The sequence below is a fragment of the Pleurodeles waltl genome, chromosome 9 (genome assembly GCF_031143425.1).
Source record: "Pleurodeles waltl isolate 20211129_DDA chromosome 9, aPleWal1.hap1.20221129, whole genome shotgun sequence".
Lineage (NCBI taxonomy): Eukaryota > Metazoa > Chordata > Amphibia > Caudata > Salamandridae > Pleurodeles > Pleurodeles waltl.
The window spans coordinates 962,921,970-962,937,811 of record NC_090448.1 but is presented as its reverse complement, the minus strand read 5'-3'; the positions used below and the strand labels follow the sequence as shown (position 1 = coordinate 962,937,811).

The window sequence follows — 15,842 nt, the reverse complement described above, 5'->3', positions numbered from 1 at the left end:
TCGCTGCCACCTTTCCCAAAAAAGAGGGGAAGGCACTGTGATGTGTTAACAGAGGTTGCTGTCTCCATAATAGCCAGCACACCCTTTTTTTGATACAGGATGGTAGCCAGCAGTTGTTTGAAAAGTTCTCTTATTTACTGTGAACATTTTTAGCACAATGGTACTCACCCATGAGATACTGGCTATCCTGGCAGTTTTGTGGTAAAATGGTGGCTATTCATGCAAAATTGTGGACACCGATGGTATAATGGAGGTTCGACAGATTGGCAGGTTGCTGCCATCAATTGCACAATTGTGATCATTATTGTCTTATTGTGGTCATTCATGTCTTATCATGCCCAAACCTGCTTTAAAGCTGACTCTAGCATTAGGGTGGTAATTCATGACATATTGCCAACATGCATTGCAAGATGATGCCTTCCCTGGAATACTGCTGGCCCTGGATTAAAGGTGGAAATTGATGGTGACAAGGCACAAATGTAAACATTTAGAGTGTATTAAAATCTAAACGGTCTCAGGGAACAGAAGAACTGTTGCAAGTGAACATATTTTAGGTGTTCACTTGTTTACATACGTGGTAAACCCTATGTCTTTGCCAATACCCACGTTTTGATTAGAGGGTAGAACAAAGCAGATGCTTAATTAGTGCTTGTTGTTTCAGGTGCGGAGCAGTGACACTTATTTTTGAGGGCCGGCACTTATTTTTCTGCCTCAAGCATTTACTGTGAGCAAAAGACACATATGAGAAAGATGGAGGAAGAGAAAAATGAAAAAGCGTCACAATGGGTGAAAGCAGAGGGCTGCAAGTGTGAGCTGAAGGGGCAGGCAGTGGCTGTAAATGGATTGAAGAGGCCCGAGATGGCTTCTGGATTATGCTGCCTCAGTATTATGTGTGCAGCTGCGTTTTTAAGAGGAGGGCTTTGGGCACTGGCACGTTTTTATTTACAAATTAAGCACTGGAACAAAGCAAACCCTGTTGCATGTGTAAATGCTTGTTTTTATTTCCCTTGGGTTCATGCTGGACTTATGTCTTCTTTTGTTCTCTGCTGGGTTTGGAGCTTGTGAGTTGTATTAACCGGCTCCATCTCTGAACGACTGTGTTGTCCGGATTTCCTCTCCCCTCAATCCTTTGTTCATGAGATTCAGGGTGTGGAGTGGGGCTGTTCTGGTGCCCTGAGAGGCTTGGCCTTGGACATTATGTAAGGGTGGGGGTTTTGGCTCCACTACCGTGGACCATGGAGCTTCCTGAGGCCCCTTTGTGTTTGGTGTGGTCATTTGTGGTGGGCTGCGTTCTGTGACCCTTGCTGTTCCTGGTACTACATGGGATCAGCTATGCATGTCCAACTCCTGGCTTGGTCATCCTCCCCATTTATGATCTTTTACTAAGAAGGGGGAAGGGAGCTGAATGTGGTCTTCCTTCTCTGCACTCTGCTGCTGTTTAGTGATTTTGCAGTGAAGAACTTAATTCCCCGTTTGCCTGCAGGATATACTGCTCAGTTACCTTTACTGTTTGGTACAAGGGTTGTTTGTGGCTGCCGAGTTTGCCCTGTTGTGTCATGTGCTCAGGTTGGGCCTGCTTTGGATGTGGGATGCATGTATCACACCTCTTTGGCTGCTGGGAATTCCACATCTTTGTGTAGGGTTGGTGACCCATGGCATGGCGTTTTGCACCCTTTTATTTTGAGTGGTGTCTGCTATTTGGATGTTCCCTGTGCTTATGGTGTGGCTTAGTCTGAACCTAACTTTGGGTACCAGTATCCTGACACAGGCAAGTGCACTGATTGGCCTTATTTTGGGATGCTCTCCTTGCTTACTGTTGTGATCACAGTTTTTCGGTTGCTTGCTTCAAAGTGTCCATGTGTTTTCCTCAGGATTGGCTTTCTCTACTTCTCTAAGGGTGGTCACTGTGCTCCCTGGTAAGACTGCTGGCACCATGTGTTTCCTGGAAGCCTTTTACGCTGGGTTGTTCCCCACACATCTTATCTCTTCAGGGGATAGTGAAGCATTCTTACATTAAAAGACACATTCTTGGGCTTCTCTATTTCGAGCTTCTACCTGCTCAGGTGCCTGGTAACCTGGGTTGCTGACCCTTCATAATTTTCTGCCTGCTTCTTTGACATGTCCCCTTCCTCTTCGTTTGGACTCCTACCACACTTTGTGTTGGCTCTGTACTGTGTGGTTATTGCTTTGTCTAGCTCCTCAGTCTTTGCAGGCCTTAGCCTGGTGACCCTGATCCTGGTATGAGCACTTTTGTCACTGTATCAGCAGGGGGAAAAGTCTCTAATTATCAGGCTGGTCAGACCTCGAAGGTATGTGATGCCTTAATCTTAGCACTCACAAATAAATGCAACACAGACAGACGGTCTGAGGTCTGCAGGGTGATAGCAGTACAATGTTATTTAACGTCTATCCAGTTTACTGCTCAGTAATGTTCTGAATACAGGCAGCTGAAATATTTTAATTCTTCATTCAGAAAAAAAGGAAAAATCACTATTGATTCAAGTATCTCAATTTTATTTTAGCTTCAACAGAGAATGGGTCAACACGTGTTTCGCACATTAGGGTCACTTCATCAGGGCCAATAAATTACCTAATACCAGTTTAAATCCGAATTTCAAGAAATTTACGTTTCATGTGTGTATTCATATCAATAAAATAATCATCAATAAAAGAATAGTAGCATGTTTCATTAAATTGTTTAAGCATTCATAGGCTGATGTGTGTGACCAATCACCCCTGTGGTGGGAATGGGCACTATTTTGCTGTATTTGCTTCTGAGTTTCCTCTTTTATTGGCTGCTGGTATCCAGCTCAGGCTCTGCGCTCTTGTTACCTCATTTTTGACATGCCATGGTCACATTTACTTATATTTACTGTATACTTAATATAAGTTTTAAAGTACATTGTGTGGCTTTATTTTAATGCACGATTTTTTTTTTTGATGGTCTTCTCGCGAACTGCACTTACTGTGTGTTTTTTCAAGTCGCAATATTGTTCTTGCAGTTCAGACATCTGTTTATTAAACAGTTTAAACGGCCTTTAATCCGGAGGAAATTCCATTTCATCACTTATCAGTTTCTCTCAAATGGTATATCCTTCCCCGGAGCAAAGGTCAGAAGCCAGAATATGCAGATTGTGGGAACCATTCACTTTCCTTCAAAACAGCAGTGTACAAACCATCACTCCCTCATAAAGCCCTACTACATACGTCACAGTTCAACACAAAATATTTATCTTCCCCCAGCCTTCAAGCTCTACCAGATCACAGTGGTTTATCTTTGTGTGGGCCTTATTGGTTTTTAACAGGGTATGAAAGGTCAGTAGCAAATGTAAAAATTAAGGAAGTGTGGATTGTTTGAGCAGCAGAGAAGACACATTCTTGTATGCAGCCTGATATAAGGGTCAAGAAACCAGCTGGAGCATGTGCACTTAAGCTAAGCTAAACAACATAACATAAAAACATATTCAGAGCCAGAGAAACGCATGTAATTAGAAAGTTTGTACCTTAAAGTGCCGCAGAGTATTTTTGTTTAATTGAGGAACCATAGTTGTAAAGCAAAGAGAATGAGTGGTGAGCCTGAAGGGACAGAGGGAATGAGAAAGATGGATGGGGTGTGACAACATGGGGTGCAAGCAGTGGTGTAAGTAGGGGTTCCATGCTGTACACCGAGACCATACACTTCATCTAGGCACCCCTATTCAGCCTGCTGGATGCGCACACTGACAGCAGTAAAAATGTACCCAACTATCCAATAAAGTGCTTCCTGATTAGCAACGGCTCACAGTCTCATTGTTTTTAGCCCATCCTGGACAGTCAGCAACAAAATAGCGCCATTCCTTTCAAGGTTTTGCACTCCATACAGCGAGAAAGAGGAAACATACCTTTACATTGTAAATTGTGTGCAAATTTATTAAAGTGTACACCAGATTTACAAATAAGCAATGGCTGGGAGTACTGGGACGAAAATGTTACAGGGAGCAGCACACATATCACCGTTTGGGATTGGGTGCAGCACGAAAGGGTGGGAACAGTTGCGGTTTAGGGATTTTTGGCGAAATTACATTTGACACGCCTGTCAAGCGGCCCATATGTAATGCTTCTACAAGCAATTTCATGCGTTCTTGCTAGTGTCATATTATTCTGCAGACTTGCACATAATATCTGAGCGGCAATAGTATCATTGACATGTAGGGCAGGCAAATCCAAAAAGCAACTTCATTAATCAATTCCAAATAGCAGAGGTTTCTTAGAAACATGAACACAGAAACAAAACAAACTGTTGAAAGGTTACTCACCCGAGTTCTTATCAGGCAGTCGGTTTATCCTCCATACGATGGAGCCATAGGCATGTTCATATTTGGCAGTTCCCAAAGTCACCCTCATGGCTGGCTCTGACCCAGAAATGCTAGTTGAGCCAAAACTGGCCTGTCTGTTCACTTTTGCTTTCAAGGACTTCTCCCCCAGCATGCTATCCCTGCGAAAGTTTTTTATCCACTCAGTAGGCACAGGATAACGGATCATGACATTTTCACAAGGGACCTGAGTGAGGGGGTCTCGATTTGAGGAGAATCCAGTTGACATCACCAGCCAACTCTGGAGCTCCACTTCAGCACCCTTCACACAAGCTGCAGTCCTAATGGCGAAGGGCAGTGTCTTCTCTGCAAAAACCGTTCTGAATCGCATCAGTTCAAACTTACAGGCATCCAGAGGATTAAAGACAACCATCCTAGCACCGTGGAACACTTCTTCATCCACCGATCCGTGGAACTGGCAGTCATACAGTTTGATCCACCTGCTGGTCGTGGTAGGCATGATGTCATGCCTGGAGACAATTTCATTGCCTTTAATGAGGATATCGTTCAAACCCAACCTGCAGTAGGCAAGACCAGAAAGAAAGCTTAGCACATAGATGTGCGTCACCACAGAATGCTGGAGAATTCTATTGTCTTTTTTAGCTAAAATGCCATGGAACTCATCTTTGACATCTACTGTAATCTCTTCTTCAATGTAATTTAAGCCAACAGTACTGAGATCCATTGTTGCTGGCAAGCTCATGAGCGCATCACGAACCACGTTTAAAAAACTCACAAATTCTTCATAGTCTGTGGTGCCCAATTTGATCACTTGTTCCTTCTCTGCTGCATGTGAAATCATAGGCTTTGGCTGGTATTTTCTCTTCTCTTTGTAGAATATTCGATCAATCCGAACAGTGTGTATCCTCCCACTGTCATCATAGTTCTGCAGCTTTGGCTCAGAAATCTCATGGCAGATCTCCAGTTTAAATTCTCGGAAAGGTTTTTCAAGTCCCTTTTCGTAGAAAAGTTGTATAAATCCAGCTTCTGTCAGCTTGACACAAATGGGCCCCCAGTGCCTAGAGGACATAATGTTCTTCTTCTCAGGTATCCTCAGCATCATAGTCCAACCATCTTTAGGCTGAGGTTTGGCAAAAGTTAAAGGAGGGCCAATGGGCTTATCAGTTTTTATGGGGTCATCGGGCAATGTTGGACTTCCTGGCAGATCTGGATCCCCGATTTGGAGCTGCTTTAGTTGCTCAAGGGCCTCTGACTGGGAACGCTTTTTATTGTAGTCCTCAAAATTGATAGTGTCAAGTTCCTGGCAGATGACATAGAAGGAGTCTCTCTGGTCCCTCCCCGGTGCACTGGTGACTGAGGAGGTCTGAGTGCGTTTCTCCTGTTCTTCAAAGAATGAACTGAAAGGATTTATGGGAGATGGCAGGACATCTTTCAAGGATTCATCAAGAAATGGATTTGTGGCCTTCACTGGGGACAGAGGTTTCTTCAGTGATGCAAGATCAAGCTTTTGAACTTTTGAGAGGTCCACAAGCATGCTTTTAGGCCGTTCCCGCTTCTTGAATGATCCAACAAAGTTTTGATTGGCGTCTGGCACTGATGCAGCTTGGGGACTCTCAGGCTTCCCAGAGAGATCACTTCTGAGGGGTGAGGAGGGGGTGTCATCCTCTTCAAAAGTGACCCAGCTGGAAAAAGGGGCTGATCGTGGGGCAGTCACATGCCCATTAACAGGTACGCCGTTGATCGGCCAGTTGACAGCATCCATATCTACCTCATCATCTTCTTGAAAAGATGAGGAATTGTCTGAAAATTAGAAGCATAAAATGGTAAGAACCTGTGATGAAGTGGGAAAACATGTTAATCTTTACTCATTTGTAACCAAAAAACATAAGCTTTTTTAGTATGTAAAATGCACTGCTTTAGAAGATGATCAGTGGGTGTTGTCAATATGCATACTTTGGTATTCATCATCAATCTATATTATTAATATTGTTTTGTGCTTCTATGAAAAATAAAAGACACATAATAAACATATTCATGTGATCAGTAGGGACACAATTTAATTACCCACTGAAAAGTTCTCCAGATTAGTATTTTTTCTAATAGGAATGCCCATGTCAAGGTCAAATATCCTTCTGACAAAATAATATACACCAAAATCAAAATGGCCTCATTCAACATGGTGTGGGTGTCTAAATCATGCTACACAAGACTACCACATTTCAGTTTCAGACTATTCCAACATTAATGCACCTGCGTTCAGTTCACAACTCAGGCAGGCACTTTCTCAGTTAGAACTAGGAGTGCGCAAGTCAAGAGGATAAGTAGCATCAGCCCTCTCTCCCATGGTGCACTGTCCAAGGACTCACTTTCTCTCAATAAAATCCGAGTAGTAGCCTATGTACAGGAAGTCAGTAGGGATCTGGCTTACATGCAGGAACAAGAAGCTCTTAGAAACAGGCTGAGGGTCAGTCTTAAGCAGGGAGATCTATGTCATTATCACTCTCCTGAGGCAACATCGTAGGTGTTTCAAGTGCACTAAATGGTGTAAGCTTGACTCTTTGACGGAATGCAATGATGTTAAGAAGACGGTGCCTTTGGTGGCTGATACATCAGAACCAAAGGTGAATGTTTAGAGAATGAAGGAAATACAGATAAATTAATTAGATTACAGTATTTTTGGAAGAATGATTAATGAATCAACACAAGTGGATGCCACTTTCCAATGGGCACAGTTTGCAACTGTACCGCCCTGATACGATGGCATAGTCAGTGGCAGAAATGTGGTAGGACATAGAAAAGCTTTCACCTTTTACCCCAGTGTTTGAGAATGGCAGCTTCTGACTGGTTGGCTCTAGTGTGATGACACTGCAAAATAGGCCAACATATCGTGCATAACAGCTCATTCAGGGGTCTTTCTTGAAAAGTTCAGTAGAAATATGCAGGCCAGAGAGTGCAAGGGCAGACCTGAGCTTCAGAGTAGCCAAAATGTGTAAGACTGAAAATATTGCCAGATGCCCTATTTAATTGAATAACGCCCACATTAATTGGTTATTCAAATGCAAGAGAATTTGAAAGATCACATGGCACCAGTGGCATAACAGTGTCATGTCTGCCGTCAACACATTCATACCAATGACTGTAAATCATCATATCTTCTCTAATGAACATAGGGGAGCCTCTGGCTGCAAACCTATCACCTCGGATGCACCATCCCCTTTACAAAAGACCCTTTAGGTAACCTCAGGAGCAATCTCGGCTGGACTTGACCCTTAATCCAAGATGTCTGAATGACTATCATCTAGGATGCCATCCACAGTCAGAGCCACTATGTCAGAAAACAAGCACCACTGCAAGCATCAGCTTGGGCTTACGCAGCTTATAAGAGGGACTTGTAAATGGAACCCCTCTTTGCTGTCCATCTGACGTAAGAACGTACTACACTAATTGAACATACACTCCAGTCATGCACCTCCCCTTATTCTACGGTTCCTCCCACTCTCTCACTTGCTGCAGCTTCTGCCACTAAAGGTCTATAGCAAGCAGCTGTGAACCCCCAATTCCCTGTGTCTAATGCTGCTGTGACAGTCGTGCCGTCATTATGCGACTGTTCACTAAGCTTTGCTGAATGATGCTCAAGCCAGATTAATTATTAAATAAACAGGTAGTGAATGGGCAGGGGATGGACCAGATGCTGGTGGCGATCTGTATGATGGATTATTTCTATTATCCTTAAATATAGAGAGCACTTTGATTACTCGCCAAGTCGACTTGGCAAAAAGTAATTGACGAAGCCTGGTACAAGCAACTGGTTTCCATAACAACCCAGTAAATGAAATAGCCTATCATATTTTGTGCAACTGCTCAAATTGTATCTGCTGCGCAGATGGCTGTCAGTAGTTGAGAGATGGAAAGCTGTGTGCTCCCATGTGTAGGGAAGTTGTGAAAATAGGCTGCTAGGAGGTATATTATGCCTCCCTCCAGGGAAATCACTAAGGTCTGTTTTAAGGTTCTTCTTGTGGTTCGGGATTAATAGTTTAACCAATTTCATGGCTTCAAGACATTTAACAAATCCACAGGCAGTAACTGATTATCAGACAGGACACCGCACCCCTCCCATCTGGAAAAACACGGAACTGGAGCATTTACTTTGATCGGGAATAGGATAAACAACCCTTTCCCTAAGTCTTTCATTTAACTACTTCATATATGTTAAAGACTTTTACCAGTTTGCACCATTTTTTCTACCAATGCAAACGTTTTTCCCTTGGACTTGCTAAAATCCAATATTTCTCTATGTGGATACTTAATTATCCACCTAAAAACAACAGATATAACCTTGTATCCAAAGTAACCAATTATGCTCCAACCACAATATTTAGAATCTCTTAAATAGTTTTAAAAAATGCAACAAAAATACTAGTGACATTTGTTGATATAATCTATCATCCATTGGAACAGATGCATCCTCCAAAAGGTCTATTCTATAAAACATAAAAAACAACTGTATACAATCAAGAACTAAAAAAGGTTAGAGTGTCTATGCGGGGTTTCAGTGGCTTCTTGGCCTTTATCACACCTTACTCAGGACCAATAACTGAATTAAAACCGTTAATACTTTTCAGGATTTTATATCATGTATATTGAAGGTGCAGTGCTTTTACTGTCCTTCACCAGTAATAATATGAACTTTTTGTTTCTTTCCCAATGAGTTAAAAAACTAGTATTTGAGACTTTGTTATTTTAAAACAATCAGCTCAAATTTCAGGTGGGTAAGTAAACTCTAACAAGTCTACTGTTCCTTTCATGCCCCAAGCAAGACCACTGCTATGGTAATGCAGATCTTAGCAATCAATACATTTCTCCTTAAAGGGGCATTTTCAATTACCTGTCTGTTCGGCGCAGTTCACACACCTTATTATATCTGCTGGTTTAGGAACTGACAAAGGTCTTGGAGGCTGCCAATACATTGGCCTATTCCAAAGGAATGACAGTTTGTGTTCCTGTTGGATCCTGACTTCAATGAGAAACAACAGACAATGTATTGGTAGCCTGAAAGACCTCTGTCACAAGGGCTACAGCCTGATTGTCATGGTGGCACTCTTCATGGCCTCACCACCTGCCATAAGGGACTGCCAACTTCACTCCACACATGAGCTACAGCAGTAATCCATACACGCCAACAGATGTCATTAGGGTGAGAGCTTCACAATTTTTTAAGCTAAAGATTTTTTTATTTTACCTGTATCCCACCTAAAATTGCTTCTGCTTCAATTTAAGTCAATGGGGAACATAAATTCCTCCAATTTTGTTTTCAAAATCATCCACTTTTCTCTTCTTAAATGTTGGCATGCATAGTAATCTTCACGGAGGCCCCACCTGGCATACAGAGTCACTGACTCAAACCTACACAGGCGCAACAACGCAATTGGTGCAGCAAAGTTTACAGTTCACTTCACAGCAGCTCTCCTATCGCATACAGGGGCCGCTGACTTTAAACTGCACAAAGGCAATGACTCAATCAGTGCTGAAGCCGTCTTCTCACACCTTGCTACAGGGATCTCCCTCTACACCTTGCACCTCAAATGCTCTTCTCTTCCTCACAGTGCACACCGGTATTGGCAAGCAGACAGGAACCAGTGTTCCAGGCTCCATGGCAAGTGGTCTTGGATTCCTTGAGTGATCTTCGCTCACCTAAGTTGGGAGACTGGTACGCCTTGGCCCCAAGTCCAGGTCACGGGCAGAATTCTTGCTGACCTTCTCCTCCTTGCACAGCTTGACTGACTGCCTGACAGCTGACAATTTGGGAGGATTCAGGCTCCATTTTTAGACACCAAATGGGTTCTACAGTCTGAATCTCTGACATTTAGGTTTGGGGTATGTTTCCTTTTGAAAGTGCCCTCTGCCTTGCTCTTCCTCCAAAAAGCAGTCTGCCACAAGAGAGACTACAAATCTGATAGCTCTACAACACAGACCATGAGAGTGAATAGAGGTTCTACCTGGATGTCAACCACAGTAATATGTGAATCAAAAGGTTACCCTAGGACCACAGCCCTACTCTTCATGATTCTCCTTCCTGGGACGCCCTTAGGCTCCTTCCCAGTGACCTTTCTGTGTATCAAAGAGCACCCTGTGGAGTATACTGAAGAGCTTGGCTCTCCCTTCCTCCAGTGTGTCCCATCCAGCTCACAGTAATGCAGAAATCCACAAATCTGGGGGATTCCCCTGCCTCCTTATGCTCTTCCAGTTAGCCCTAGGTCTCCCAAAAATGGAATCAAGAATCCTCCATGTTTTGTACCATTCACAAGCACACATTCCACCCAGCACATGCAAATAACATACATGCACTGCACAGTACATCTTCCATGTATTATACCATTCACAGGCACACATACATCAGCATGTGTAGATTACACACCTGCACCGCATCATCCCTGTATTTTACTGCTCACAGGCATGCATACCCCCAGCACATGTATATAACATATATGGACCGCCCAGCACTGCACACCAATCCAGTGTAGGCCAAAGGTGGGTTAATCAAACAGCATGTGGAACTTTAAATAGGTGAGCCTGTAGGACTCACTCCAGGAACACAGGTAAAAAGACCTGTTCATGCCTACTGATCACTACACTGTATGCCACCACCACTGTGTTTGTGTTACTTAAGTCCTGGTAAAGGCAGCAGCCTTTCACCACTATGAGGGTAGGGCTCTGGGTGCCCTGCCCAGTCGTAAAAAAAAAACAATCCATAAGACAGGCCTATGTCAGGGTGCACATGTATAATCCATGTTTGTCCATGACAACAAACATCAGCACCAGGGATCCAGACATCATAGCAATTGGGGTACTCAAGACTAGGGCACACATCCATCATCATGTGAAAAAGAGACTAAGGCATTTTTTTTAAAAAGGAGAAGATGAAGGGAATTGCACATCCTAAGATCATGCACTGAAAATCTTCAGCCCCAACATCTTGCGCTTTGTTTGGGAGCGTATTATTAGCACATGAGAATCTGACTGTAAGGATCTGTAGCAAAGGTATTAACTAATTATTGTATATGGTACCAGGGAGCCACATCTCAGAGACACTTGTGAACCAATATCAAAATGCTAGCTTTCACAGGATCAATGGATTAGTTTTCGAAGGCAGGAAAGATGATCCTTTTGAGGAATTCAAACATCAGAGGTACCATAGTACTTTCCGAAGAACTGCATCCATGTCAGTGGATGCACTTGAAAGGTATTACCATAGTAAACTTTCAAGTTGATTGGAGCTCCCACGATTACTCTGCATGAATCCAAATTAAGAAAATAATTAATCTTAGGCAGCTCTTGATTAATTATAATATTGAGCTGGGCAGTGAGACTCATGTTAGAGTCTAAGAAGGACCAAGATTTTTGGCTACATTTGAAATTGTCATAGGGACATTAAGTGTGGAGATGGAAAGGACAAATCATTGACTATTTGCATATATGTTTTGTTCATTGCAGCGTGACTTTCATAGTAGATCCACCAAACACTCAACCAGTCAACAATGCTTCAAAGATGCCCAATGGGCCAGCCACCTGCAAGCATATATGATTGATGTCAGCACAGGAGTGACATTTAACCCCTCTATAATTATCAGTTGGAGCATTAGTCTCATGTAAACGTTAGACTACTACGGCAGAAGGGTAGAGCATAGAGGGACTTCACAAAATATTCCCTGAGATGATAGAACAAAGCTGCCCAACTTTGTGCTTTAGCCCTTTGTCATAAAACAATGAGGAAACCAACAAAGAGCCCTGTCGGCAACCCCCAACTGACATATCTCAGGGGCTCAAGCAACAGTCATTGTTCAACAGTATCAAAAGGCAGCAAGAGATCCAACATTATCAAAAGCAATGTCACTCTCTCATCGCAATAGCAAACAGATCATCGCACACATCCACAAGTCTTATTTCTGTGCAATGTCTGGATCTAAAGCCAGACTTGCAATGATCCTGGATGTCTTGTTCTTTCAAAAAAGCCTGCATCCCAATTAATTTCACTTTCCCAGGAATCCGTGCAGCCACATCAATCCAGTATTTGGTTAACAGTTGCCCACTTTCTTAAGGCCTAAGGTGGACTTCATTGAAAGTGATGGCACTGTCACTCTCTTAAGCACACCCACAATGGTGACTGAAGTTAGAGAAGTGTCAAGCAATGGCTTCTGATGTCCTGTAGGGGGCAAGAATGCCATTGTGGGCCCTGGACATTATTGATGGACTAGAGTCTTTGTATTTCCTGAGGATGAGTGTGTCTGCGCACCCATCTCCTATGGGACGAACCTGAGCAGCTCCACTCTTACGGTGTACAGTATGGAGCACAGACTCACTAAGTGGCAGACACAAGAGCTGTTCTTTGAGAGAGTGCCTGACGGTGTAGTGCATAGACGCACATTGTTGTATACCACTACAAATCTTTTATAAGCCAACCTCAAACTCTGTTTAAAACGGACTAGTTGTTTAGCTGTACAGGACTTTGGGCTGCATCCACATGTTACTTCTGCTCCCCACAGCATGCAGCCTGGAGCAATGGGTCATCCTACCTCAGCTGTTGGATCTCTCGTTTGTGAGTGACTGCGTTTTCCCTTTTCACATGTGCGCATCCATCTAATAAGAAGGAGTCTTCAGTGGCAGGGACCTTGGGCTACTATTTTACTTTGCCAATGTGTTTACGTACCATTCTCATCCTTTTTCAAGGCCTCGTATGTTTAAAATAAGTTGTAGGTAACAGTAACTCAAAGCTAATAGTGCCGTTTTTGCAACAGTAAGAACGACATCTTCATGTCAAGGGTATTAAAAATAAAAAGGAGTTTTATACTCGTTCAAAGTACACCTGACAGCTAAGAATCACATGTACTGCTCTATTAAATTTATAACCATTTACTTTATTTTTAATTACAATGTTTTAGGTCAGTGGTTCCCAACCTGTGGTCTGGGGACACCTGGGGGTCAGCGAAGCCTCCTCTCGGGGTCCGCGACAACTCAGAAAATTACATAATATTAACAGATTCGATCCCCAGCTCCTAGTAATGACTCAGTGGGGGGATCCCCGGATCCCAATAATGATTCAGGGGGGGGGGTCCCTGGGTTCCAGTAATGATAAAGTGGGGGGTCACAGAAGTCAAAAGGTTGGGAACCACTGTTTTAGGTAGTTGCATGGTTTCTTTTGGCTTCTCTCTGATTTTGTAGCATCTGCTTGCATTAAATTAATGAATAAATAAAGACGAGCAGCGCGCCAGCTTGCCCACCTATTGGTGCTGCCATTGCTTGTTTCTTCCTTTGGACTTTAGCAAGGAGACAGATATATTTGGGTCGGGTGTCTTCAGCCCACTTGAGGTTATTTCAACTGTTCATCCATCTCTCCTACACACATCTCACCTCCCACTGTTGTGAAGAAGCGCTGAAAGCGAGCTCGTGTGTTTTTGTGGCGCCGCTAAGTTCGGTCTCCTAAAGCTTTCTACAGGGGTGGGGCGCTGAAAGCACGTTCATTAGGAATATTACAGAATATCAAGTGAACATCACCAACCAAGACTACCTCGTGCCGCACTTATCTCGTTTGTTCTCAGTGCGCGTCCAGGTAACAAATGCCGAGTTCCTGTAATGGCAAATTATTTTAAATAAGAGGTTGTCCGACATGTGACTTACTCTGCCCCAGCCCGACATGTCCTGAGCTCCTGAAAAAATCGAATTTCCTCCCAAAGCATATCCTGTCTGCAAGCCCGAGTCAATTGTCTTTCACTGAAGATGGTAGATAGCCTCTGCTTTGCATGTACCACATAGCATCATCCAAATGAGACAGGAGGCGCTTTACACATGTCTACGATTCTGGGTGCTTTTTCTGGGTCTCCAGCCGATGGGTAGAGCAGTCAAAACCTAATATATTGTAGTGGTGTGAACGTTCGGTATAATCAGGGTCCTCGGAATTATGCAGCAGTCGCAGACCAATTATGCAGCAGGGTTCACTAAATTATGTGGCAAAAACGCAAATTATAAACCCCATAATCCACGTACTTTCTAGGTTATTACTTTAAAAAAATATATGTAATAAATGCCTTAGAAAGTGCAATCAAAATGAAAAAGAATATTGAGAATTACAGTCTGGAGTCCGATCAATTCAAGATTTTCAAGGAAATAGTTGTATTTCAGAAACATTTTACCAGGCTCAACTTGTGCTTAACTTAAAGCATCAATGTTAGCCCATGAAAGGTCTGCCCCATGGGTAGTGTCAGATCTGTCCCTAGTGTTGAAACATTTGAACACAAAGCCCAAGGTAGTATCCTGAGAGGCTCACTGCCACAGCCAGATGAAGAATCCATTGACCTGGCCAGGTTCTGTTTCCATGGTCCCCTCGAGACTTAGCTTCTTTTTTAACTATTTCCGAAATAATGCACAGTCTAATTTAAAAACCGAATAAAACTTTGTTCATTCATCTCAGTACCCAATGGACAAGGCAAGGTCATCACATGCGGCTGTTTGTTTGCACGTTGCTTATTGCTCCTGGAGTCCTTAAGACTCTTGTATGGCTCATTAGGGCAGTGACAGGCGCAGCAGTGTGATTACAGGGGGCTCTGTTGATTGTCCCCGTTCACTATTGGGTGTCCACTGCCCTCAGGCAAGCACCCATACAAGGCAGGTAGGCCTAACAGCAGGGCCTCTGATGGATATCGTAAAGGTTGGTCCCAAAGTAGGGGAACAGAGAACTAATGTCCAAGATCTAGGATGACCCAGTTCTATATCTGATTTAAATTAGGCTTCTCAGTATTGGCTTGAAGGGACAATTATGTGTGGGTCCTAGGAAAGCTGGAAAGGGCTCCAGGAATAATCAGCACAGGAGCATTGTTCAAAGTTTGGGTGACAACCCAATGTGGAGAGAGCTGATTGGCTAGCTTTTATCCTGAGCTGAACAACAGAAATCGTGCTGGGCTGTAAAAGGAGCAATTCCTCTGTCAGTTTAGTGGGCTTCTTCCCACACCTTTGGTAGAGAGTAACTTTGGCGGGAATTTATGTGATTTTCCCTGACTACGGACAGACAGTAAAAGCCTGAAACCTTAGCTTAAAAACACTCGGCCCTTTCTAAATGTTACATTCATTCAAAGCCAAAAAGGAATGTAACCTCAAATATCAAAATCACTGCCCACCAATTAAGCACCCACCTTGTGCATGTGTTGAGGTAGGATCTCTCCATCCAATAGAAGTGGGCCAATTTCGGAGGGCTTTTCATCTCACACAACTCTAGTATTCTGCTGGAAAGTACTGGACGGGGATGTGTTTCCCTTCCTAGGTGTGGGGGGCCACGAAATAATCCAAACAGAGAAACCTCGGGATACATGTATTGCTTCACAGCTGTGATATACAGTTGCAGACTTTCTTCACTGCACATACACTGTTCCCACCTGCCCTCTAAGATCCTTCTTCCCAGTGGTGTAGCTTCAAGAGAGTATTTGGGGTGTTACAATCTCCTAATAAATGTATCTTCTGATTAATAGTTGGGTACAGGTACTT

At 43.3% G+C, this 15,842-nt stretch overlaps 1 protein-coding gene across 3 annotated transcripts in view; it reads right to left on the bottom strand.

Moving 5' to 3' along the window:
• STON2 (stonin 2) overlaps nucleotides 1-15,842 on the bottom strand; it is a 569,996-nt gene that overhangs the window by 51,461 nt on the left and 502,693 nt on the right. For all 3 annotated transcript variants that reach the window (XM_069208355.1, XM_069208356.1, XM_069208357.1), the window contains one exon: nucleotides 4,296-6,113. In XM_069208355.1, the coding sequence (XP_069064456.1) occupies nucleotides 4,296-6,113 (1,818 nt within the window). The remainder of the gene's footprint in view (nucleotides 1-4,295; nucleotides 6,114-15,842) is intronic.